The sequence below is a fragment of the Danio rerio genome, chromosome 1, assembly GCF_049306965.1.
Source record: "Danio rerio strain Tuebingen ecotype United States chromosome 1, GRCz12tu, whole genome shotgun sequence".
NCBI classification, from domain to species: Eukaryota; Metazoa; Chordata; class Actinopteri; order Cypriniformes; family Danionidae; genus Danio; species Danio rerio.
The window spans coordinates 41,480,640-41,508,380 of NC_133176.1; the positions used below are offsets into that span (position 1 = coordinate 41,480,640).

The window sequence follows — 27,741 nt, forward strand, 5'->3', positions numbered from 1 at the left end:
ATGTTTATTATATAATGCTCCATTGTCATTCAACATAACTTATATTTATTTTCTTAATATTTTTTTATTAATAGTATATTGATTCATTAATATTGATAGTTGGTATTAATTAAGGCTGCACAATATTTAAAAAATCTGAGATTACAATATTTTGTTTTTCTGTGATATTTATTGCGATTATGCGATATGATTATAATTATTTCACCAGATGACTTGAATAGCTCAATTTGGAAAGAACTCATACATTTATATTGATTGGAAGACTTTTGAAGGCCAGATAATCTGCATACATTTTTGGTGGGTCTAACTGTATTCAAAAATACGTTGAATATTCAAATGAAAGCAAATAAAACAGTAAATTCTTCATTGTATAAAAGTTAAATGCAATACATTTTTATTGTTTTAATTTTTTGTACACAAATTAATTAAAATCTTTAAAAACAAATCAAAAAAGCACTCGTTTAAGGTTAAACTTTACAATCACTCAACAGGATGGTTCCTGGTAAGCTATTATTCCAATCAAATTTCCTGAGGGATGAATAAACTGAAGCTGAACTTGACACTGTGGATTGATGTGACTATTGTGAATGATCACATTGCGATATCGATGCTGAAATGATATATTGTGCAGCCCTAGTGTTTATTCGATATTAGTTTATTAATTATATTTTAATTGTATAATATAAAATAAAATAAAAACTTATTCTGACCTGTACATATTAAAATACAGTTGAAGTCAGAATTATCAGCCCCCCTGAATTTTTAGACCGCTTGTTTATTTTTTCCCCAATTTATGTTTAACGGAGAGCAGATTTTTTTCAACACATTTCTAAACATAATAGTTTTAATAACTCATCTCTAATAACTGATTTATTTTATCTTTGCCATGATGACAGTAAATAATATTTTACTGGATATTTTTCAAGACACTTCTATACAGCTTAAAGTGACATTTAAAGGCTTAACTTGGTTATTTAGGTTAACTAGGCAGGTTAGGGTAATTAGGCAAGTTATTTTATAGCAATGGTTTGTTCTGTAAATTATCTAGAAACAATATAGCCTAAAGGGGCTAATAATTTTGTCCCTAAAATGGTGTTTAAAAAATTTAAAACTGCTTTTATTCTAGTCGACATAAAACAAATAAGACTTTCTCCAGAAGAAAAAATATTATCAGACATACTGTGAAAATTTCCTTGCTCTGTTAAACATCATTTGGAAAATAATTAAAAAAGAAGAAAAAAATTTGAAGGGGGCTAATTGTTCTGACTTTAACTGTATGTAAACAAATATGTTATCATATAAAATGAACTGTCTTTTAAATGGTTGATTTTTTAATTTATTTTTTATTTTTTGCTGATATATAAATATCATTTTATAAGGCATTTTGTGGCTGTTCTGTGATCCTTAAATATTGGGTTTTAATATGTCATCAAATGATTCTTGTTCTAAGTGTACTTTGCACTATTTTATGGTGTATAAACTAGAGTTTAATTAGACAATTTAGTGGATATCATATTTAAATACTGGTATAAGTGCACAATATTTATGAGTTCTCATTCATTCATTCATTCATTCATTTTCTTGTCGGCTTAGTCCCTTTATTAATCTGGGGTCGCCACAGTGGAATGAACCGCCAACTTATCCAGCAAGTTTTCATGCAGCGGATGCCCTTCCAGCCGCAGCCCATCTCTGGGAAACATCCACACACACATTCACAAACACACTCATACACTACGGACAATTTAGCCTACCCAATTCACCTGTACCGCATGTCTTTGGACTGTGGGGGAAACCGAAGCACCCGGAGATAACCCACGCGAAGGCAGGAAGAACATGCAAACTCCACACAGAAACGCCATCTGAGCCGAGGTTTGAACCAGCGACCCAGAGACCTTCTTGCTGTGAGGCGACAGCACTACCTACTGCACCACTGCCTCGCTCATTTATGAGTTCTCTGAATAAAAAAGTAATTAAACAGGACATGTTGTAATGTATGGGGGAAAATGAAGTTGGATGAGTTGTTGCTGTTGTTATTATTATTGCTGTTGCTGTTGTGTATTATTATAAAAACATTTTCTCATTTATCTAAACATTCACAAATGCTTCTACTGAACCATTCTAAGAATTATTACTGTATTAAATAATAGTAAAATGTAGTTTCCAAATAATTTAACATGGAACAATAAAGCATACATTCTGAGCAAAAGATTTTCCTAAATCATTTTCATAATCATGACCCTGATCACACCCATGCCAAAAGACTGGAAGTGGAAATTTGCAAAGTACACTATGGCTGAGTGAGCAATTTATTAATGTTTATACTTGTTTTACATGCATGTTAGCACATAAAAATGTATATTTGCTTTGAATAATATCCATTAACTATACATACATGGAACAATTAGTGTCCTTTTTCTGTATGTTGACTATCTAGCAGATGCTTTTATCCACATTAAATTAAAGGTATACGTTTCATCAGTCAATGTTTTTAATCAGTTCTATTTTTTCTGTAACCTCAAATGTCAATATAAAAGAACATAATCTTGTTAAATGTGGCCACAGAGACAAATCCTAGATTTGTAGATACAAATCTCCACTTCCCAGGGCTTTACAAATCCATCATCTGAATGATTATTTCATATGCGGTCAGCAGAGATGATATAATATATGCAAGATGTAATCCATTAGACATTGACGTTCCCTAATTCCACCATTCATTTTTTATTTTTTTGGCCTTGACTTTGAAACATCTTGACTCAAATAAACATCCCAAAATAAGACTCTGTCAGTGTTTCATGTCCCGTATTTTGTTTTGAAGTTTGGAAAGTTGAAGACTTGTCCGGAGCCTCCCCAGCGCTCCGCTATTTTGTAAACAGGCTTTACAAAAACCAGCTCCGTTCCTCCACCAAGACCCCAAGCTGCACATCAGATGCTCAGCTCAGAGGTTTTGATGTGAGATGCATCAAACACAGAATGCTCCTCAGAAAGACAGATCTATTTTGGCTTGTGTATGCTGGAAAGATGACTTAATTTGCCTCCAGCACGACACTCAAAATGGCTTGCAGACAGCTTTTATTTTTCAAGTGCTGCCACTCTTTTAAACATTATATTTGATTTAAAACCTCGATTTGATGTTGATTTTATGATGACGTTTTATGAATTGTTTGTCATTACAAGTCCTTTATAATTTAATATTGTGGTTTCCTCTTCCAGATTGGCTGTTGGAGATCCATCAGCGTGTCTTCCTATTGTAAGCTTTGCCTTCACGTCCTTTTCCCCCTCACTCACAGAGTACCTGGTCGATTTTGGCGTGGAACTAACCGGAATGAATGATTTGCGATTTATTGAGAATGTGTACAAGGTGATTATCATTCATCATATTTTTATATAGCTTATTAAATATTATATATTTTGATGTAGCTTAGTATTTATTTATTGTTTTATTTATTTATTTATCTCTGCACGTAGTTTGTAAAGCTTTTTAAAGGGATAGTTTTTGGAAATTTACTACATTTCTAATTGACTAAAAATCACAATTTACTTAAGTGGTTCCAAAACTTTCTATTGTTGAACACTAAAGAAGATATTTTGAAGAATGCGGAAAACATGTAACTTTTTACTTCCATAGTAGGAAAAATACTGTGGGAATCAATGGTTGCAAGGTTCTAGCTGTCTTCAATATATACAGTTGAAGTCAGAATTATCAGTACCCCTGAATTATTAGCGCCCCTATTTATTTTTCTCCCAATTTCTGTTTAACGGTGAGAAGATATTTTCAACACATTTCTAAACATAGTTTTAAGGACTAATTTCTAATAAGTGATTTATTTTATCTTTGCCATGCTGACAGTAAATAATATTTTACTAGATGTTTTTCAAGACACTTCTATACAGCTTCTGTACAGCAAGTGACATTTAAAGGCTTAACTAGGTAATTAGGTTAACTAGGCAGGTTAGGGTAATTAGGCAAGTTATTTTATAATGATGGTTTGTTCTGTAGTCTATCAGAAAAAAAACGTAGCTTATAAAGGGGGTAATAATTTTAATCTTAAAATGTTTTTTTTAATTTTTATTTTTATTAAAAACTGCTTTTATTTTAGCTGAAATAAAACAAATAAGACTTTCTCCAGAAGAAAAAATATTATCAGACATACTTTGAAAATTTCCTTGCTCTGTTTAACATCATTTAATGAATATTTAAAAGAGAAAAAAAAAATTCAAAGGGGGCCTAATAATTATGACTTCCACTGTATGTTTATGTTTAACATGCAATGAAGCAGTACTTCAAGAGATTCATTCAAAATGCTGATTCATTTATTATATGCCAAACCATACCATTAAAATATTTATTGATTTCATTAATGATAAAATTTAAGTCCACTAAAGCATTTTTAGTTTAGCTGCCTATTCGGGTAACTTTTAAACTATTATATTTTAACTATTTCTATAAAAAGAATCAGGGTTCTTAATTTATCATGAATCATGTAACCCTACTGTATACATTTCTATTTTTTTTTCCCTGGAGAATGTGAAAGAAGGCATTTTGAGGAATGTTGGTGCAGTCTGAGAAATAAGTTCATAACAGAAAAAAACAAAAACAAAAAAACTGGCAGCTCATTACCAGGTTTTCACATTGGATTTAATGTGACCAAAATCAACCCAGACAATTTATCATTTTATTCTAAATTTATTATTTTATTCTAAAAGTGTCAAAAACATTTATTTTGTTGAACAGTAGATTTACATTTTAAACATCACATTTCAGAGCAGAGATCAAGGTCTCATAAAACAATTTAAAAGTGTGAATCAACCAAAAAACAAACAAACAAACAAAAAAAAAAAAAACACCCTGGAAATATTACAGCAAAGTATAGTCATACAATTAACTTTTTTAAATTTAATCCAACCTTTTGGTGACCATTGGCATCTACTGTATAGTAAAAAAAAGTTTTTATAAACAACATATAACCTTTATGAATTAATAATGACCCAAGTGTAATTTGTGAATCATTCCTTTAAAATACATTCATTCCATTCATGTTTTAGCATTTAGGCTAGTTTCTGGATAGTATATTTTTATTTAAAATCAACAACAGATCTTTATTAACATGCTTGACATCACAGCCCACTTTAATTTTGACTTTTTTAAACTGTTTGCAGTTTCTTTTAAGAGCTAGTGGTTTTAATGAGTTGGTTATTTTAAATGGATCAAAGTGCTTACAGTTGCCTTTTCCCAGTTATGAGGACACAGTTCATTTTTAGGGTCAAACTCTAAAGGCTTTTTAACTCCGAACAAGCCATTAATACTGTTTTTCACTCCCTCTTTGAAGAGGTTGATTAATATAAGCCTTATTTATTGGCATTGTCTCGAATCTGGCAGGGTTTAATGACTCGGTTTTCACTTATTCCAAAATTGTTTCAGTTTCTTTCTTTTGTTGAACATAAAGAAGATATTTCAAAGTATGTTAGAAACATGCAGCCATTGACTTCTATTGCATTTTTTTTCTACTATGGATGTCAATATTTACCCGTTTCCAACATAATTAAAAAAAATTACTTTTATTGTAAAATAGATGGTGAGTAAATGTTATTTTGGGGTGAACTACCCCTTTACCCCTAAAATCAGAACCGCAGGTCCTCTCTGTGAAGGTCTGTGATTTGGAGCATCTGTAGCTCTGAAGCAAAGCATTCAGATGTTCAACTGGCAGCTCTTCACCAGCAAATCCTGAGTAATTACTATTCTCCACTCGCATCGCTCTCCTGCAGTGAGTGAATAAAAGAAGAAGGCTTGTTTTCATGCTGGTCCAAGTCGTCTGATCTCAGATTAACTCAAAACTGATTCTGTACGTTCAGCCATGGGACTGACTGAAGCGCTGCTCTGTCTTTCAGCACTTCCTCCTGTTCGCTGACCTTTTGTGCAGCTCTTAAAGTTCTGGCCTTCATCCCAGTATCATCTGAGGCTCACGTAAAATATTCAGGGGGGAATTAGTGGTCCCTTTAGATTACCTTCAGGGCCTTGGTGGCATTTGCTAAAAATTAGAGACGCTGTAACAGGAAAGTAGTGTTTAGCAATTCAATCATTTTTTTTCCAGTCGTCGTTTTTTCCTTCGTGCTACAGTACATCTCACTGTTTACATTTGCGTATTCCTGTGATTAGTCTTAGTGGCTCCTCTGGAATTCCAAAAAGTCTACAAATCTTTTTTTTTTTTTCTTCTTCTTCTTTTTTTTTTTTTTTTTTTTTGTTTGGGATTTTAATCCACTTAGAGGATCATTTCCTTCCAGTTCCTTTAATGCGTTAAACCTCTCAAGTTGTAATATTTATTTTAAATCACTGTGTTTTGTTGTATCTGTGTTTTGATGAGAAAATCCCTTCAAATGTAGGTCTTGCGGGATGTTTTCAGCTATAAACCACTGTTGACCAAACAGCAGTTCCTTCAGTTTGGGTTTGCAGAGAGGAAAGTGAGCATTCTCTGTGATGTCATTGGCCTTGTTCTCAGCAAACACAAAGAACTCACTAAAAATAGCAAGGTATCGCTGATTTACCCTCATACAGTTTTTTTTTCTCGTATAGAGATATGGTTGTATTTCAGTTATTCACAGGTACTAGAAACATTTATTTATGTTTTTTTTTTTATTTTTTTTTTTTTTAAGTTTATAGTATATACACACACATACATATATTCTCACAGCGTTAATAAATATTATACAGTATGTAGACTTTAGCTGATCTCAAAATGATAAATTATTTTCGCACTTTGTATAGTAATGTTTTTATAAATCATTTACAATTAATTAGTTTATTTATAATATGTTCAATATATTTATGCAAACTATTATAGTAATTCAATATAACACATTAATTGGTTCAATAATATTGTGATATGCAAACAATTGTTAGCATATTAAATATATTTATATAAACTAGTAATTTAATTTACACATACAGTTAAGGTCAGAATTATTAGCCCCCCTGTTTTTTCCCCAATTTCTGTTTGACAAAGAGAAGATTTTTTTTCAACACATTTCTAAACATAATAGTTTTAATAACTCCTTTCTAATAACTAATATCTAATAACTGTATAATTGTTGTATAATGGTTTGTTTTGTAGCAAATCTAAAAAGATATATAGCCTAAAGGGGCTAATAATTTTGACCTTAATTTTTTTTATTTTTTTTTTTTATTAAAACTGCTTTCATTCTTGCTGAAATAAAACACGACTTTCTCCAGATGAAAAAAATATTATCAGACATAATGTGAATATTCTCTTGCTCTGTTAAACAAAATTTAGGAAATATTTAAAAAAGAAAAAAAATCAATAATATTAATTTTGACTTCAACTGTATATTGTTTTTACTTATCTTATTTTTATATTTTTGAAAATAATTGTTAGCAAATTAAACGTTGGCCAGGATTTTGTTATTTATATTTTTATGTTTTTCATATTGTAATTGAATATTGTCTTACAGCATCTGAGTAAGCCAAAGAAAAGGCCTGTATTGAAGAGCTGTGTTAAAAATGAAATTCCCTCTGATGACAGTAACTCACAGGAATTAACAGCCCTGATGGTAAGTTTTCATGTTTTTTCTACTACTACTACTACTACTACTACTACTACTACTACTACTACTACTAATAATAATAATAATAATAATAATAATAATAATAATAATAATTGTCAATGTCTGCTTTAGATGCCTCTGAAGCAGCCACTGGTAGAAAGGCATCTTGGCGGCAGCTCGGCAGCAGCTCAAATCAGACACTCCTCAGCTGAACATCCACAGCAGGAAGAGGAATCAGAAAAGGAGTTAGACAGTGAACGGTTAGAGGACTCATCACAACCTGCTGAATCCACTGTGAGTGGAATATATATTCAGCAACATATGTACACACTGGGATGTGCATGAATAAGTTCACCAGACATTAGATTTAGTCGGATTTATACTTTTTTACGCAGGAGTGTAAAGTGCTTGGAAACTTGGTTACTTAGAGCTTTTTTTTAATAATAATTAAGGAATTAATTGCATATAATTCATTAATTAAAAAGACAAAAATGTGTTAATAATGTTACATTTTTTTAACTGTTTTTGATCGTGTAACTTTTGTGATTAAAACAGAATATACATTTAATTTGCAGTAAGGTAAAGATTTTTTTTTTTTAAAATGTTTGATTTCTCAGCAATGCTGAATTTAGTTAAAATATATATAAAAAACTACATCACTTGAAAATATCATAGCAATTTTTAAAATATAAATGTTTTCTTATTTAATATATTTTAAAGTTTAATTCACTCCTGTGTTGGGAAAGGTGAATTTCCAGCAGCTATTATTTCTTCATTCTTTAACACCACATTATACAAATCATAATTCTTAATGATTTGATGTGAAAAAACATTTCTTTTGATTATCAATGTTGAGAAGAGGTGGGGTGTGCTTATTTTTTTTCAGTATTTCTTATTAAATGGAGAAAAATACTTTCACTTTTCTATTTTTGTGCAAAGTTGTCGAAGAAAAACACTTTTTAAGCCTAACATTTGAATTACTCATTCATGAGTAATGAATGAATAAATGAATTTTGTGTATTATGTCGTAATTCAACTGGACTGTCACTTGCCAATACAAATGGCTATATCACAAATCTACTGCAAAGTTCTGAACCACTTTAATGCATGCACATTCTCTTCAGGAGTGTGTGTTGGAAAGCCGACTGAGAGTTCTGGAAGAAGGTCTTCTTGAGACTGTTGGCAGACTAGAGCAACGACTGGCTCTCATGGAGCTCAAGATACATGCTCTGGAAAAAAGCTTGGCTGGCAAGATCATCATCGAGAGCAACCAGTGGGAGAACTTGGAGAGTCGCGTGCTGCTGCTGGAAACCAGGCTGGCGTTGACCTCAGCACAGGTATGGGAGTTTAACGTCTCTTTGAATGTTCCAAATTGTACATTTTATGTGGCGTAATACTGCTTTCTCCTAAAACTCGCTTTGATGAAACTTGCATTACATGATGAAAAACAGCGACAGTCTCCAGCACACTAGCAATAACTCTCACATGTGTCAGTTTCGAAAACTGGGGAATTCATGTGGAAAATGCAGTGTTTTAGGAAGACTGCAAACCACTTTAGAGGTCAGAGGCCAGTATACAGCAACTGATGGGTTCAGGAAACAGAATTTTTCGGTAATTTAATGGCCTAACAGTTCATGAGTGTGTTATTTTAGTTTTTTTTTTTTTTTTTTTTTTTTTACAAAATGGCAATTTGACATCTTGTGAAATAATATAGTCCTTATTGAATCTAAAACAAACAAAAGCTAAATTTTCTATACTTCTATAGGGTCTAACATCAGGAGATGGAATCCTCAGCACACAAAACAATGAATTCAAAGAGGATACAGGTACTTGGAAATGTTTTACCTTTATAATTGTAATTGTTTATACAATCTTTGCATTTATAAATCTAAAAGTTTTTAGAGTTTTTATTTGTATCTGTTAAAGTATCTGCAAATGGCTCTTCCGCTGTGATTCAAACATCACTTGATGACAATGACAATGGGAACATAGCCAGTCCTTTACCAACAGCTTCACAGGTTAACATCCATCTATCCATTTGTTTATCCACTAAAGTTTCATGAGTAGTCAGTTTAATACAGGTTGTCTGTGGGGTCTTAAAAAGTATTAAAAGTTAATAAATCAATGTAGAGAAATTTAAGGCCCTTAAAAAGTCTTTAAAAATCTTAAATGCTATTTTGCAAGTTATTAAGTTATATATATATTTTTGATTATTTAACGTATGGTTGTATACTTAAGTTAGCCAGAATTAAATCTGCGAATATCAGGATGCTGTGTACTTTATGAAATCAATAAAATCCTACTAGATTTGACATCATGCTGCTTTGTTTACTGCAGTAGCCAAAGCAACACCATTATTTCTGCAATTCTAAAGGTGCCAACCTGCTCAATTTGCTAGATTGAATAGATTTTTCTTCAGTAAATGAATAATAATTTAGTTTTTGATTTGCTTCTTACAATTATATTTAGTTAATATACTGTAAGCTAAAATCTCACCAGTGTTTCCGGTTGAAACCTAAATTGGTTATAAGGTCTTAAAATGTATGGAAAGAGCCCATAAAAAGGTCTTAAAAGGTATTGAATTTCATTCTCTGATTCCTGTATATACTCTGTAATAATAGAACGTTTTTCCCTTCAACTTTTAGAGTTTTAAAGAAAGGCTGGACAGAATAGTTTATATGTAAGTATTACAGGTGCTTTGTATGTGAAAAAAACAGCCTTTCAGAATAAGGACTTCATATATGTACATCAATTCATACCATGTTTTTTTTTTTTTGTCTTTTCATATTTCAGGATGAAGGATACATCTGACATTCTACAAAATGTAGAGCCAACAATGTAAATCCGATCAGAGTTTAAAATCAATTGATATTCTGTCAATATTTACTCACCTTCACTTTATTCCAGACCTGTGTGCTGTTAGTGTGCTGTGTGTTTGTTTAGCTCTATAAAAACCATGTAGCCACTATGCATAATATGCTGCATATATTAAAGGTTTACACACATATCCCGTTTTTCAAACAAAGAATGTGGTCAACCAAAAAGTTGTATCTTGCTGAAGATCAAATATGGCAATTTTTTTGCCAATTTTTGCCAATTTCATCAATTATTTTTGACAATTTGATCAAATGTGGCAAATTTGATGTTACTTTTTGGTCGGACTTCAATGACATCATCAGTCATCACTGTTTCTCCTATGTCACGTGACAAAATATAATCAGTTGCACGTGTGGCAGTTTCTGTTTGCCAAGTAGGTGATTTTCGCTGGAAAAAAGCTACATTTCCGTTTGTTTGGCTATTTTTTTTATTTAATTTTTTTAAAGCATATTTGTAGAAAAGTGTAAGTTTTGCCGGTTTTGGAGCTTGACGTGGTCATTATTAACAAAGAAAAAGGCCTGAATGAAGTTTTTTACTGGATAAATACAGCGACATACAATACTGGAATGACACTGGGGTGAGTAAATTTTATAGTTTTGTTAGGTGGTGAACTGTTTTTCGCTTTAAAATACCTTTAAACCGATCCTCGGTTTGCATTGACCAATATTTCGTGTATTGACATTCAGGAATGAATTGACATGTATTCTAGTCATCTGGGTGGCCTCTAGATGTCACTGCTACCCAAGTAAAACTCTAAAACCTAATGTTAAGTTAGTTTACGGCGCCCTCTGAGGTCAGCTTTATGTATTACGTCCTTTACGTCAGCCCATTGTCATCCAACAACATTTATCTTTTATGTGAATATGAAGTAGCATTATATGACGATGTGCCTTAATTTTGTGACTTTTTTTTTTAAATACGCACTGTGAAAAAGAGGAATAAAGTCGGAATGTATGAAGTTTAATTTGTCTTCTAGAGTTGTGGTATGCTTGTAAATGCACTCAAAAATTGTTTGGTGTTTGTTCAAACTGCTTATTTAAAATGAGCTGAAACAACACAATTCTTGAGTTTTATGGGACGATAACTTAATTGTTTTATGTTCAATACATTTAAATTTGTAAAAACTAATAAGTTAACTTAACATGTTGTCCCAACACAGTGATTGGGTAGCATTTTTTATTTTTTTTTGGTGTAATTGTGACTCCCAAATGTTTTTAATTTTTCTTTTTTAACCCACTTAAGTAGCTTGTCAGCCAACATTTAGGTACTTGGATACTAGGTTTAGTCAAATATGTGTCATTTGTCCACGGTGCATAAACATTGTGGCTCTGGCCCTATTAAAATAGTGCTTTGATTTGTTGGCCATCCTGACCTTTACATTTGATAAGGGTAACCAATTGCATGGATTTGTTGCTATCTGTGTGTTCAACCAATGACAGAACAGTCTTAGTAGATCTTGTAAAATGGTGGTTATTTTCTGTCTCTAAATGTTAGTAATATAGACATAATTTAAGTCAAAATTAAAGCCAGACTTCTATATTTTAGCATAAGCTATTGGGAAGTGTTTTTCGTAATGTAGTGTACGATTCATTTTAGTTGTAATTTGAGCAGTTTATGAGTTCAGCCAACCTTTGGATGGTCTCTTGGTGTTGGGCGTTATAACACAAGATTTCACATTTATCAGATTTCCGTTTTTGAAAAAAAAAAAACATGAAAGATCTGTCCAAGTAATGTTTTGCAGTGAGGCATCAAAGATCTGACTTGTTGGTCTCACAGGAAAGCTTTACCCTTCTTATGTTTCTTTCTTTGTACAAGGCAATGATGTAAAACTGTTCTTCGTCAGATTTTCTCTCTGCATTTGACAACACTGAGAGGGTCACTGACCTCTGGTTGTTCCTCCAGACGTTCCCTTCAGTGGACTGGAGACTGCAGACACAATCTGAATTACTCTGAAATCAGCAGCCGAGGAGAGGAAAAGAATGGTTAGGTGTGTGTGTGTGTGTGTGTGTGTGTGTGTGTGTGTGTGTGTGTGTGTGTGTGTGTGTGTGTGTGTGTGTGTGTGTGTGTCATTACACAGTGCATTTGGTCAGTGTGTATATTAAATAGCCAAATTTGTAGATGTCAGACAGATTCTTTTGGAGCTGGTGTGTGTTTTCTAGACAGTTGGAGCTCACTGAACTGAAGTACACAAGGTCTCTGCCTAGCCATGATACAATAATCTGCCACTGTGCATATAAACAAAATTATTGTATGGGCCTTATTGATAATTTGTAAAAAATACTTAATTTCTTAGTAGTCATATTGTTATTTTATTTAAATTGTTAACATAATTTTTTTTCCAAATTAAATTAAATTGCATTATATAGAATGAAGAGTGAGTGTGTATATGCGAGCTAAACATTTCTTGGCAGAAAAGGTAGTGTTCATTTTCTTCAGTGTGAATGTCATTGACTCATATTCTGACCCTACTACGTAACATAACTTGAGCCCCAGGAAGCCCCTGTGGAATCATCAGGCCTCTGGCAAGAACCAGATGTGAATAGGAACCTTTTTTATTACCTCTTCTCTGCTATCTAGAGACTGCATGCAGGGTTCTCAGTATTTACAGCTTTCAGCAGTACAATTTTGTAGTCAGTCCCACTTTTTTATTTGAACATGTTGTTTCAAGTTGATTTATTAAATGTTGTCCAATTTGAATTGGACTTTGGTATAATTGAATTGGTATAATTAATAAAAAAGGCATTGTTTTTATATTTATTTCTGCATTTTTTTTAAATAATAAATTAAATTAAATTCAGAGAGAAATAAAATGTAATTGAAAGTAGGGGTAAAGAATTATTATGCCACAGAAGTGTTATATTTCAAATAAGTGCTGTTTTGGTCCCATAGGAAAACAAATGTTGCTAATAATTGTAAACTTTAAAATGATAAATCAGTATAAAATCTAATTTGCCCTATTGTAGTAATGACAATTAATGAATCTAAAACTAATTCTTTTTGAAAAATATTTCTGTGATAATATAACTATATTTTATGCTATTGTCATTAAAACAATATGAACTAATTGGGTGTAGTTGAAAAAAAAAAAGAAAAAAGAAATTTCTCTCTTTGTTTTAATGTGGCTTAATTAAGTCATTATTTATATCAGATAGTTCTTTCAGTGCATCAGGTTTAGGTTTTTACATGTTCTCCCTGTATTCGCATGGGTTTCTTCTGGGTGCTCTGGTTTCCCCCACAGTCCAAAGACATGAGAATAGGTGAATTGAGTGAAAAAAAATTGCCTGTATAGTGTGTGTGTGTGAATGAGAGAGTGTATGGATGTTTCCCAGTGCTAAATAGGCATTCAAACCACATGCCACAGTTATTTTTTTATTTTATTTTTTTTTTTCCAGCTTTATTTGTATAGCGCTTTTACAATGTAGATTGTGTCAAAGCAGCTTCACATAAATGGTCATAGTAACTGTATCAGGGTAGTTTTTAGTGTTTTAAGTTCAGTTCAGTTTTTTGTGGCAACCCCTGATAAATCAAGGACTAAACAGAAGGATAGTAAGTGAGGTTTTGGTTTTTATGCCTTTTGATTTTATTTGTTAACATTTTTTAAATTAATTATTGTTACAACATTGATGATGATATTATTATTATTATTATTATTAATTGTATTATTATTATTATTATTATGTAATGTTTCTTAAGCAGCAATTGTGCATAATAGAATAAACTTACAATGATTTCTGAAGAAGCATGTAACAAGAAATAATTTTGAAAGTTTAGGCTTGCCATCTCTGGAACAAATTGCACTGTTTTGAAATAAAAAAAAAAGATAATATTATCATAAGCAACTTACAAGTGAGGACAAAAGAAGCACATCAAATAAACTGAGAATAGCAATATAAGTCTAAGTAAGGCCCAATCCCATTTCTATTTTTGTACCCCTACCCTTCTCTGGCCTTTAAAACTGAGGGTGAAGGGGAAAGGCTTTAAAATGTACCCCTAAGAATTGGGACAGCACAACAGCACCTGCACACGTCATCATATGTCATTGTGAGCTCTTTCTTTAAATGAGATCAGAGGATCGCGACTGCTGTAGTTATTCAAGTTGTTTTTTTTGGTATTTATCTTCAGGAAATCACTGAAGGCATAGAGTATGTTATAATAACGATCTAATGTGGCAATAAGAATACAGTAATAACTACTGTACATTTACACAGTGGCCATATTCATCCATGTAAACACACAAGAAAACAGCATTAACATTATAGCAGACACTGTAAAAAGGTAATTTCTAGCCACTAGACTTTTCTGACAGTGTATTTGAGTGTCATCGAGTGTCAGAATGTTGTGGAATTGCTATACAGGATTTATGATTATGGATTATAGATTGCAAAAGTTTGTGGTTTTTATTTTAGCTTTTTTTTTTTTAAAGCATGACTGTAAAACACAAACGCGGTTATGAAAATATTAAAACATGTGCTTGTTTGTTGTAAAAAGTCGTCTTAATGACAAAAAAAAAACATTTGGGCATCTCTTTAATTTCGGGTGCTGCAATCCTGCTGTTTTGGCTGGTGTATTCTGGGAAATTTTCTTACCCCTTGGTTTCGAGTGTGGTCCTGAAAAATCTTCGTTGGAAGGGCTATTCATCGCTTTCCCTTAGCCCTACGCCTTCAAGCTAAAGAGAATTGGGACACCCCAACCCTTCACGCAAAACGAGGGGTAAGGGAAAGGGCTAAGGCGTAGAATTGGTATTAGGCCTAAGTCTATAAGTCAGTTTTGTTTTGGAAGAACAAGAGGAGAGTGTGTGTCCAGTAGTCTTTTTCACGTGATTTGTTTTATCATATTTTGATCAAACAAATGCAACCTTGGTGAGCAAAAGCAAACACTATTGTGAATACAGTCTGTCAGTCAGTCGCCTCATCCTGTCTGTTAACAAAATCATTGTTGGCCAGAATTAGACACAATATCTATCAGATCTTATGTTTAATCTTTGGTTTTCCTATGGAACTAAACTTATAATCAAATATTCCTATTTTAATAGGCTTCAATCTGCTTAGTTACTTGGCTTGTTTGGTCTTATTTTTTAACCCAACAACGAGCATCAAATCTAAATCTAAAATAAATTAATTGGGCAAATAATTTAAAATTCATTTTGACACATTCACAGAAAATATGCTGTTCAGAATTCAAGTCAAGTGTATCTTCAGGTCTCTTAAACTTCTTGACTGGAACCTGATAGTTTGGATTTGGTCTGTGATGTAATGCTTTGCAACAATAGTTTCAGGATGAATAAAAAGCAGACTAGACCGGGTCTATAGATTGCAATAATAATCCCACTCAGGTCTTTATTTGAGAAAAAAAAAGAAAGAAAGAAAGAAATGGTGAATGAAAGATGAGAATAGGGATCCATTCATAATGAATGTGTCATTAGGTTCTGTTGATTGGCCATTGAGCGCAGGGCTCTGTTGCTCTGCTGTAAAGCCCTCACGCATTAATCACTGTCCCGAAAGTGGGCTGGGGGAGATCAGAGAAAGCACTCGGTGAGCGAATACTTTTTGCATTCCTCCTCTTTCTTAAAGTCGTGTATGTTTATGCAAGCTCACTTTTTTCCATTTCACCAGCCTCGCCATTCCAGATCCCTCCACATTAGGCTCATTTTCACTCCTAATTAGCAGGACCTCATGCATGTCTATGAACTCTTTACCTTCCTGATTGGTTTGTCGCGGCCATGCCGGCATCTGCACCTCTCGGGCAGCGCAAGGCTAATTGAGCTAATCATTCAAGTTAATGAGAGTATTTTAAAGGTTGGAGGGCATAAGCAAATGAGATGGAGAGAGTAAAATGAGAAAGATATAATTAGAATCACAGATGAGTTTACTTGACTTTCAGCTATGTTTGAAGCTGTGTTTTGGTTGTTAAATTAGTTTTTTCAAAAGTCATAATGGAAAAGTTCTCTGAATTTTGAAATAAACTTGCCAGGATGTTAGCAAAAGATATGAGCAGTAATTAGCTCAGTGTTGAATGCTGTATCTCTTCTAATTGATCATGTGGATTGGAGGTATTAGCTTTGAATCAATTTTGATTTACATACAGATGATAAGAAAATATCACAACCTCATCTACCCACTTTAATAATAATAATAATGACTTGATAAACTTGCACTTATGAGGTAAGCTCATACTGAAAGCTCAGACACATTAGTAAGTGGACATGGCAAGGTAAAGTAAAGCCTGTAGAGTATGCCTGTTGAAGCTTCCAAACGTTTTTTTTTTTTTAATTTCTACTTGAATTTTGTTGCAGCCATGATCATTTTTGGTAAATAAGTGATTAAAACACTGTTTTGCACTTAAGAATGATTATTTTGAATTATATGTTCAAAATGTATAACTTTCCACAATATTTATATAAAGTTGCTTATTAAATATAGCTCAAGAAAATACAGAAATTCTATGATAAACTTATCAAAAAGTATTTCAGAATTACAGGAAATCTCTGCATTTTAACGTCCTTTATTTTACTTTCTTTTTCTGGTAGCTGGGGTGAAATTTCCCATAAATCCAAAATTTTAGATATACAAGGATTTTTTTCTCAATGTTCAAACATTAGTATCATCACAATTTTGGAAGTGTGACGTGCTGTATAGACACACAACAATATTTTGTATTGGGATGCATTTTTGGGATGCTCTGATCGATCAGCCAGAGATCGGTATTGGCCGATAATCACATTTAATGACTCGATCGGTACTCGCCAATCTGGCCGATCTCATGAACTGATCACTGGTGTTTGTATATGAGTTTACACCCAGAGGAACCAGACAGGCTAGATGGAGAGCAAAATCCTAATGACCTTGCATGTGTTTAGACCTTTTTACATATATGAACTGAAAGTTCTGTTTTTGACAATAATGCAAGTTCACTAAAACCTGGCTGAACAAAATAAAAAAACGTTAAAAAAACTTTTTAAACTTGAATATTTAATAATATACCTTTTTTGTTATATACTTAATGCATTAAACAAACATGTATTTATAGGTGTGCATTTTAACTTCTTATGCATCAAATATGCGCTCAAACTTTTTCTTGATTGAAACATGTTAAATTATTCTCCCATCATTTGCAATTTTTTTAAATTGTTTTGTCAGTTGTTTTTCCTACCAATATTTTTATTTGTTTTATCTATTATGTTCCGTGAAGCTACTTCTGACCAAGAAATGTCCACACTAAATGGTTATAAGAGGCACGTTTAAGGGATTATATGCAACATACTTCATTTATTCTCTTAGGTAAGGAGAGATCTCCATTCAAGTATCATACTTTGATGGAAAATGTGCTTTATGCATTGTAAGGCTTGAAGCATCAGAATCTATACTCAGTATGGGTCAATTTGCATGACAAGGAAAGCTGCATCGCAGCATCCCCAATGCATTTATGTATTTATTACTTAAGTAAAATGTGTGTGTGACTCATTTGTGTTGCCAGATCTCGCTAGACAAAAAAAAAAAAAAAAAAACGGTAATGCTGTATTAAATACTGAAAATGGTAAATATTGTTTGATGAGTGATATTGAAATTGTTGTTTCTCATGTTACTTGAAACTAAAATGTTTTACTGTACCAATACTACTTGTAGAATGTTTAGAGGACATTCAAAAGTATTGATTGAATGTTCTTTTGTTACATTTTGAGGAAGTACTTGTTACAGTGTAAATACTAAGTATTATTTATTAACAGAATCCAGTTACTCGGGTATTGTTTATGGTTACTTGCATACAATTAAGTAATTTACCTTCACTATACCGCTGTCGTTAATGTAAGTTAATTTGATGTGTAGCGAGATGTGTAAATTTTGAATGTAATATCATAAATATGAAAATATATATTTTTTTCTCTTTAATACAACAACTTCCACGGATGTATAATGCATACCATTTAAAAATATGAACAATTCCATTCTAATTGCATTACATGTTTACATTGCCTCATGGACTAAATATTTGCTCTCTGGCTGTCTCTTTTGCTAACCCCTTAAATTAGCGTTCATTTTATTTCATTGTTTTGTTCCGAAAAGAATTTCCTCCAGGTCCCTTGATTACAAATTTACACCACTCTCAACGCTTATTTTCTTTGCCAGTAGGAGCGGAGTTATTTTCCTTGGCCAGCTGCCAAGAGCTCATTGCCTGCCAGTCAAAACAGTTTTCACATGCTCATGGGAAGCCCTACAATAACATCTTATCATTAGAAACGAGCACATAGGCAAGTATTTGGGCCACTTGGCTCTCCTGATGTAAAATAAACATAGAGGCACTCAGTAAACCTGAGAGCTGATTGAGCCTCAAGTGCCTAGAAACACCAGCGAGACGATGTACACAGCCTTTTTATATGCCTTCTGTGTACTTGCAGAACGTCTTTTAGATGTCTTTTACAAGTTTTTGTCTTCATCAATTGAGTTTTAAAGACTTCAGTTCATTCACAAAATGTTCTGTTGAAATGTCAGGCTGCTCTCTCTGTGTTTGGCAGTGTGCAAAAGCAGCAAAGTTTACAATGCCTACAGACACAATCCCAAGAGACTGTCTTGCTGTGTTTACATTGAAGAAATCTCCTGTATGCACTGCTGGAACTGGCAGAAAATGCAATATTGTGTTAGATTTTCCCACCATAGTCTGTGAAGAATATATGAACTAAACACCTCTCGCTTATCTCAGATTTGTCTGCCGTTTTGCCAACAATAATAGCATGTTTGCACATTTCCTCTTCCTTCTGACAAGGGAGGACACTTTCGGGTCATCTAGATTTGGGCTACTTAGAAGTCATGTACTTTTTTGTTAATGTACAACTGTAATACTTCACCCATTTTATTTTATATTTTGTCAATTTGAATGTAATAACACAATACAAACAGTAAAATTTATCTAAAGAAAGAAGAACATTAATCACATGACCATTTGCATCCACTAAAATTCAAATCAGGAAAACAAGGAAAATCAAAATTAAAAACAATAGAACATAAACAGATGCAAACTAATGCTCTATATAATAATATGATATAATGTAATATAATATATTATAATATAATATAATTTTTATAATATAATATAATACTCACCTTCTCTTATTAGGTACACCTTACTAGTACAGGTGGACCCCCTTTTGCCTTCAGAACGGCCTTACTACTTTGTGGCATAGATTCAAGAAACCAGTCTGAGATGATTTGCAGTTTATGACATGGCGCGTTATTCTTCTGGAACTAGCCATCAGAATATAGGTACTCTGTGGTCATTAAATTATGGACATAGTCAGCAACAATACTCAAGTAGGCGGTGGTGTTGACATGATGCCCAATTGGTACTAATGGGCCCAAAGTGTATCAAGAAAATATCCCCTTTACCTTTACACCACCACCACCAGCCTGAACCATTGATACAAGGCAGGATGAATCTATGCTTTTATGTTGACAATGCCAGTTGTCCAATTTTGGTGAGCCTGTGTGAATTTTAGCCTCTGTTTCCTGTTCTTAGCTGACAGGAGTGGCACCTGGTGTGGTCTTCTGCTGCTGTAGCCCATACGCCTCAAGGTTGGACATAAGTGTTCAGAGATGCTCCTCTGCATACCTCGGTTATAAAGAGTTACTTGTCATTTGAGGTACTGTTACCTTTCAATCATCTCAAACCAGTCTGGCTGTTCTCCTCTGAACCTTGGCATCAAAACTGCATTGCGCTCACAGAACTGCCGCTCACTGGATATTTGAAAGTTACAGTAGATCAGCAGTTTCTTAAAATACTCAGTATTTTAAGAAAATACTGTCTGGCATCAACAACCATGCCACGTTTAAAGTCACTTAAATTACCTTTCTTCATTTTGATGCTCGGCTTAAACTGCAGCAGATTGTCTTGAGCATGTCCACATGCCTAAATGCATTGTTGCTGCCATGTGATTGGATTAGAAATGTTGGACAAGTGTATCTAATAAAATGGCTGATAATATAATATAATATAATATAATATAATATAATATAATATAATATAATATAATATAATATAATATAATATAATATAATATAATATAATATAATATTGTAAAGGTTACATTGTGGGTCAGTGGTTAGCTGTCTTGCAGCTAGAAAGCTGCTGGTTCAAGTTCTGGCTGGGTCAGTTGGCATTTCTATGTGGAGTTTCTCTTTGTGTTGGTTTCCTCCAGGTGCTCCGGTTTCCCTCGCAGTCCAGAGACATGCGATATAGGTGAATTAAATAAACTAAATTGGTTGTGGTGTATGTGTGTGTGTTTCCCAGTACTGGTTTGCAGCTGGAGGAGCATGAAGTGTGTAAAACATACAAGTTGGTGGTTTATTCCCTGGTAACCCCTGATAAGTTAAAGAACTAAGCCAAAGGAAAATGAATGAATGATGGAATAATATTGTGTGTGGGTGCTTCCCAGGAAGTTCCCCATGTTACCCAGCAGTAAGTGGTTCATTCTGTTGTGGCGAACCATGTTAAAGGAGGTAATAAGCTGAAGGAAAGTGAATGATAAAATATAATGGGTGTCTCAGCATGTTAGGTATGTACATTTTATTTTAAGCCTTCAGTCAAAATCAACCTTACTTTTCCAATAACTTATTTCTGAGGTCTTCTCACACCATAATCTGTCCTGGCTGATGGTTACGTGCAGTTGTCAACAATGTTTGAAACACTTAAGCCCCTCCAGGACTGTGATGAATTACATGCAAGACAAATAAACACTGACGTAGTAGGTCTAGACATACATTATGATTTTCCTGAAGAGATCTACAGCTGTCTCTGCTGAAATAATATGGCAAATTATTTGTAGATTTAACAAGTTAAAAAATAGTCGGCTTAGTCCCTTTATTAATCCGGGGTTGCCACAGCGGAATGAACCGCCAACTTATCCAGCACTTTTTTTACACAGCGGATGCCCTTCCAGCCGCAATCCATCTCTGGGGAAATATCCACACACACTCATTCACACATACACTACGGACAATTTAGCCTACCCAATTCACCTGTACCGCATGTCTTTGAACTGTAGAGGAAACCCACGCGAACGCAGGGAGAACATGCAAACTCCACACAGAAACGCCAACTGAGCCAAGGCTCGAACCAGCGACCTTCTTGCTGTGAGGCAACAGCACTGTGAGTGCTGTCACTTCACAGCAAGAAGGTCGCTGGTTCGAGCCTTGGCTCACTTGGCTTAGTTGGCACTCACACACATATATATATATATATATATATATATATATATATATATATATATATATATATATATATATATAAATATATATATATATATATATATATATATATAAATATAAATATATATATTTATATATATATATATATATATATATATATTTATTTATATATATATATATATATATATATWTATATATATATATATATATATATATATATATATATATATATATATATATATATATATATATATATATATATATATATATATATATATATATATTTATATATATATATATATATATATATATATAAATAAATATATATATATATATATATATATATATATATATATATATATATATATATATATATATATATATATATATATATATATATATATATATTAAATAAATAAATGTGTAGATAGATAGATGGATGGATGGATAGATAGAATAGATATATAGATAGATTTTTTTTCTTTTTTCTTTAATGTTTGACGTATGCACATAAATTGTTAAACAATAAAATTGTAGGAAAAACTTTTGTAGGAGTTTGATTTCTCTATAAAGATGTGATACTGAGCAGTGCAGTGAAAGTGAAGTGCTAAAATAAACAAACATTCTCAGCTGTTGTCTGAACGGTACAGTCCAGATGTCCACAGAGACTCAGTATGACGCAACTACACACTCGTAAAAGTATTTCAATAAGACAACCTTTTTGCTATATTTAATTTAAACTGTTTTCCCCTCGACCTGCAATTTGCCTTGCTTGTCTAATTTGTTTTCCCAGTAGAGTTGCTTTGTGTTTTCAGAGTGAATTGCAAAACAATCTTATCTTACAGTTTCAGAAAATATTTTAATGGTTTCTTTTGTTTTTTGTGTTTCATATTTGGTTTCCATTGACTTGGTGTAAGATTATAAAGGGTAGATTTAAACAGATAATTGTTCACCATGCTGCTTAAACTTACAAAGAATATAGTAACTAAAAGGCAGTGTTTGTAAATTGTCTTGACCGGCATTCACTGTGTCCTGAGGGGGGCGCCAAAAACTATCAACAACCTTCCAAATAATAACACTTAATGGATATTTAGGCTTTTTCAGTTAACAAAACAAACTAAACCTCAGATTTCTGTCTCAACTATTGTTTAATTACAATAATAATGATTATTTTAATGGCATCATTGTCATTATTATTATCATCATCATCAGCCATCGTCATTACTATTTATATTAGTGTTGTTTTTTGTTAATATAATTATTTTAAGTTGTTGTTGCTGTTAATAATGTTGTTAATAATTTTGTTGTTGTTAATAGTATAGTTAATGTTAGTATTAATTATAAGTATTACTTCTACTACTATAGTAGTAGTATAGTAGTATTACAGCTAAATGTAAATATTAATTTGTTTTTGTAGTAGTGTTAGTAATAATAATAAAGATAATGTTGAAAACATGTGTCATTTAAATTAACTACTAATATTTAATCAAATAATCATTTAACTGTAGATATGAACTTAAAAAAAAAACTCTTCTACAATTACATGGCAAAGTTATTAGGCAGATGAATTTATTTCCTTTTTAATTAATTCCTAAACTTGAAAACACAGATTTAAAAAAATAAAAAAAATAAAAAATACATGTCTTCAATCCAAGACAAGAAACTTTATTCTAAATCTTTATACATAAACTCTCATTGTTTTTTTGTTATCTTGCTTTGGTGACCAGAAGCTAAACCTAGAACACACACATGCACACAGATAAACACAAAGTCGAAGACACAAGGAAACACTCAACCTCTCTGTCCTTTCACAGAACTATTATCCATGGAGGAAGTCCAGAGCACGCACACAACTTTCAGGGGAAGAATATTTCAGCTGCTTTGTAATGAATCTGTTCGAATGCACATTGATTGCCAAAGTGAACATGAGTTACGGCATCAGGGTCAGGAAATAACCAGCGCTCAGGGTTGGTACTTCTTGCAGGATCATAGTAAGCTGTTAGACATTTGTTTTTACTGTCTCAGTAGTGACATTTACATATAATTTAATATTATTACTATTAATATTATAGCGTCAGGAGGAGGGAATTAAAGCTACATTTTACAGACCATATCAAAGGGATAATTCACCTACAATTTTAAATTCATCATTTACTCTTCCTCCACTTGTTTTAAACACTTTTCTTTTTTCTCTTGAACATACTCTCCGGCCACTTTATTAGGTACACCTTACTAGTACCGGGTTGGACCCCCTTTTGCCTTCAGAACTGCCCTAATTATTTATGGCATAGATTCAACAAGGTACTGGAAATATTCCTCAGAGATTTTGGTTCATATTGACATAATAACATTATGCAGTTGCTGCATATTTGTTGGCTGCGCATCCATGATGCAAATATCCCGTTCCATCACATCCCAAAGGTGCTGTATTGGATTGAGACTGGTGACTGTGGAGGCCATTTATGTACTGTAAACTCATTGTCATGTTCAAGAAACCAGTCTGAGATGATTCACATTTTATGACATGGCGTGCTATCCTGCTAGAAGTAGCCATCAGAAGATGGGTATACTGTGGTCATAAAGGGATGGACATGGTCAGCAACAATAGTCAGGTAGGCTGTGGCATTAACACAATGCTCAGAGTTGGTGCTATTGGGCCCAAAGTGTGCTAAGAAAATACCATTACACCACCAGCCTGAACCATTGATACAAGGCAGGATGGATCCATGCTTTCATGTTGTTGATGCCAAATTCTTATGCTAGCAGCAGCAGAAATCGAGACTCATCAGACCAGGCAAAATTTTCCCAATCTTCTATTGTGCAATTTTGGTGAGCCTGTGTGAATTGTATAGCCTCAGTTACCAGTTTCTAGCTGATAGAGTGGTACCCGGTGTGGTCTTCTGCTGCTGTAGCCCATCTGCCTCAAGGTTTAACATGCTGTGCTTTCAGAGATGCTCCTCTGCACACCTCGGTTGTAACGAGTGGTTGAGTTGCTGTTGCTTTTCCATCAACTATAACCTGTCTGGCCATTCTTCTCTGACCTTTGGCATCAAGGCATTTCCACCCAAAGAACTGCGGCTTGTTGGATATTTTATAATTTTTGGACAATTCTCTGTAAATCCTAGAGATAGCGGTGTGTGAAAATCCCAGTAGATCAGCAGTTTCTGAAATACTTAGACCAGCCTGTCTAGCACCAACAACCATGCCACGTTGAAAGTCACTTAAATAAACTTTCTTTCCCATTCTGATGCTTGGTTTGAACTGCAGCAGATCATCTTGACCATGCCTACATGCCTAAATGCATTGAGGTGCAGCAATGTAATTGGCTGATTAGAAGTTTGCACTTGGACAGGTGTACCTAATAAAGTGACTGATATCTTTCCAACATTATTCAAATATATTTTGTTGTGTGCGTTAACTCCTAAGATTTGAAACCGGTTGTTCAGGAAACAGTGAATAAATTGTAACTTTAGAATGAACTACACTTACAAGCCTAGTCTGAGAAGCTTCATTAAATTGTATTTGAGAAGCTTTTTTATTTGTTTGTTTTACTTACTGCAAAATGTAAAGTATTCATTAACTATTAATTCCAATGAGAGTATACTTCTCATTCGTGAAAGAATGTCAGACAGTCTTTAAGGCATGTCCTTCGGCACATTCTTTATCTCGTCACAGCTTCCTCCTTACCATGATATAAGCAAGCTGCATATCTTTTAGCTGAGGTAGTGATTAGTTAAATGTGCTTAACCTGTAGTCAAACTTTACCCAGGCCTCCTCAGGGCTTCAATGGGATCTCAGAGGCTCATCTCCTGCCAGATTGTTCGGTTTTTTTCGTTCCGATTGTGGAATGCTTCATGAGTGTTCTGATTGTACTGTTGTGTCTGTTCTTAAAGGAGATACAATTAGCTACTGTGCTAGGAATTGGGAACAAAATAAATGCACACAAAGTTGGTTAGATTTTTTTTGCTACTTGTTCAGTTTTTTGGGGACGAATTAAGTGTTTTTTGTTAAATTCACTTAAATTGTTTGTTAAAACTATTAAGTTAACTTGTGTTGGGACCATGTGAAGCAATTGTGTGGAACCTGGGATTTTTTTACAGTGTAGTTAGTTGTCAAAATAACATTTTCTTTTATTTATTCATTCATTCTTTTTCCTTTGGCTTAGTCCCTTTATTCACCAGGGTCGCCACAGTGGAATGAACCGCCAGCTTATCTAGCATATGTTTTACACAGCAGATACCCTTCCTGCTGCAACCCAGAACTAGGAAACATACACTCTCACATTCTCACACATACACTATGGTCATTTTTAGTTTAAGTAATTCACCTGTAGCACATGTCTTTGGACTGTGGGAGAAACCGGAGTACCTGGAGGAAACCCACGCCAACACCAGGAGAACATGCAAACTCCACACAGAAATGCCAACTGGTCCAGCTTGAACCAGCAACCTTCTTGCTGTGAGGTGACAGTGCTAACCACTGAGCCACCAAGTTATTTTCTTATTTTGTTAAATTCTAATTTAAAATATATCAGCAACCAAACTAAATTTGTTGGGAACTAATAGTGTTGTGACAACCATCAATGTGTGGAGCCCTGTATTCTTTACAGTGTAGGGTTGAGCAATACCTATGGGTGATTCCCATGTAAACCTTGTTTTATTTTATTTTTTATTTTCAATTAAGAAATTAAGATTTTATTGTTTTGTCTTTTTTTCTTCCAGAAATTAGAAACAAAGTCTGGATCATTTGTTTACTTTAATAAAAAAATGTACAAAACATTTACCACATTTTTTAATTAATTTCCTAAACTCAAGGCTGTTAAAAAGTACATTCACTTTGACATTTAAAAAGAAATTGCTTATAATAGTCATGAACTGAGATTCTAAAATACTTATTTTTAAGTTGTTTAATTTATTATTTGATTGATTTCTCTGATTACGGAAACACTTTACACAACTGACACAACAATCTTTATTTTATTTATTTTGATAAAACCTGAAATATTATCTAAATCATGTGACACTGAAAAAAAGAAAAATCACAAGGTTGTGCAAACAATTTAGTTGCAAACAATTTATATGGGTTGAGTTAAAACAAACAAACTAAATTCACTAGTGTTCAACTTAATTAGTTTGTTTAAATTCAGCCCAAATAAATAGATTGCAACCACTTGCCTTTAAACAAGTGGTAAATCTAATGAATCATGGTGTTTAAACACAATATTGTTTTTCAGTGCACCTGAAAAAAAAGCTGCACATCAATTGAAAAGAAACCCTTTTAATTAAATAAGTTAACACTTAATTCACTTTGGTTTTGATAATGATGCATAGTTTTCAGAAATTGGGTTAATTATGCCTGTGATGATTTTAAGTATACTTTGTGGTTTTTAGTACAAACAAAAGAAAGCATGAAATGAAATAATTTCTCGCAACATGCACAATATGTACACATCAAAGACTTAATGCTCTGCATCAATTTGTTGGGAGTTGGGATGGAGCTTAATTTTAAATAAATGTATAAGTTAAATTACAGAGCTGCTCAAGTTGTTTCATTTAACAATAACTATAACTAAATTAAAACATTTATTTAATGTATTTAAAAACAAAATCAACAAGTGCTTATTATACAAAATAGCTTTTTAGTATTCAGAGAATAAGGTGCTAAAGTAAGTGGAGTGTTTGTTTTAGAGAAGAGTTTCTACAGGTGGTTTGAATGTAAAGAATGTAAAGACATGGCACAGCACAGTGGGCTTTAGCAAAGTCCCTTAATTTAATAGTCTAGCTTTAGTGAAACTGACTCACCCATTTTCAAGTTTAATGTATAATAAGCTTAAATATTATAAATTGTATCTTTGTAATCCCCTTAGGAAACATTGTGACCAATCAAACACTGCCTGGAGCATGCAATTAATATGATTCTGTGCGTAATGTAACTCACAGGATTGAAATGGGCACAAGGAATCATGGTGGTCATGTTGTGCCCATTTTCATGTACTGAACTAAGGTGTATCCTGATTTGCATTATATGAAACGTTTAATACATCCCTCTGTCATACATCTGCCAGGTCATAATATCCCGTTTACACACTGTTTCTTATACACAAAAGTCT

At 33.1% G+C, this 27,741-nt stretch overlaps 1 protein-coding gene and 1 long non-coding RNA gene across 33 annotated transcripts in view; both read left to right on the forward strand.

Annotated features, from left to right (window-relative positions):
* The window catches only part of cep44 (centrosomal protein 44), a 207,433-nt gene extending 196,032 nt beyond the window's left edge, over positions 1–11,401 (forward strand). For 10 of the 32 annotated variants that reach the window (XM_073949142.1, XM_073949141.1, XM_073949140.1 and 7 more), the window contains 9 exons: positions 3,214–3,361; positions 6,382–6,528; positions 7,468–7,566; positions 7,693–7,854; positions 8,685–8,897; positions 9,326–9,386; positions 9,487–9,578; positions 10,206–10,240; positions 10,354–11,401. In XM_073949142.1, coding sequence (XP_073805243.1) covers positions 3,214–3,361; positions 6,382–6,528; positions 7,468–7,566; positions 7,693–7,854; positions 8,685–8,897; positions 9,326–9,386; positions 9,487–9,578; positions 10,206–10,240; positions 10,354–10,402 — 1,006 coding nt within the window. In that variant the 3' untranslated portion in view covers positions 10,403–11,401. Of the gene's footprint in view, positions 1–3,213; positions 3,362–6,381; positions 6,529–7,467; positions 7,567–7,692; positions 7,855–8,684; positions 8,898–9,054; positions 9,172–9,325; positions 9,387–9,462; positions 9,579–10,205; positions 10,241–10,353 lie in introns of all 32 variants that reach the window. The other 22 variants (XM_073949133.1, XM_073949132.1, XM_073949131.1 and 19 more) reach the window with 9 other exon arrangements.
* Positions 11,402–12,280: 879 nt separating this feature from the next.
* Positions 12,281–27,163, forward strand: LOC141386127 (uncharacterized). The gene is made up of 3 exons (XR_012407233.1): positions 12,281–12,419; positions 19,945–20,068; positions 23,447–27,163. It is a non-coding gene; the product is annotated as an uncharacterized lncRNA (long non-coding RNA).
* Positions 27,164–27,741: the final 578 nt, after the last annotated feature.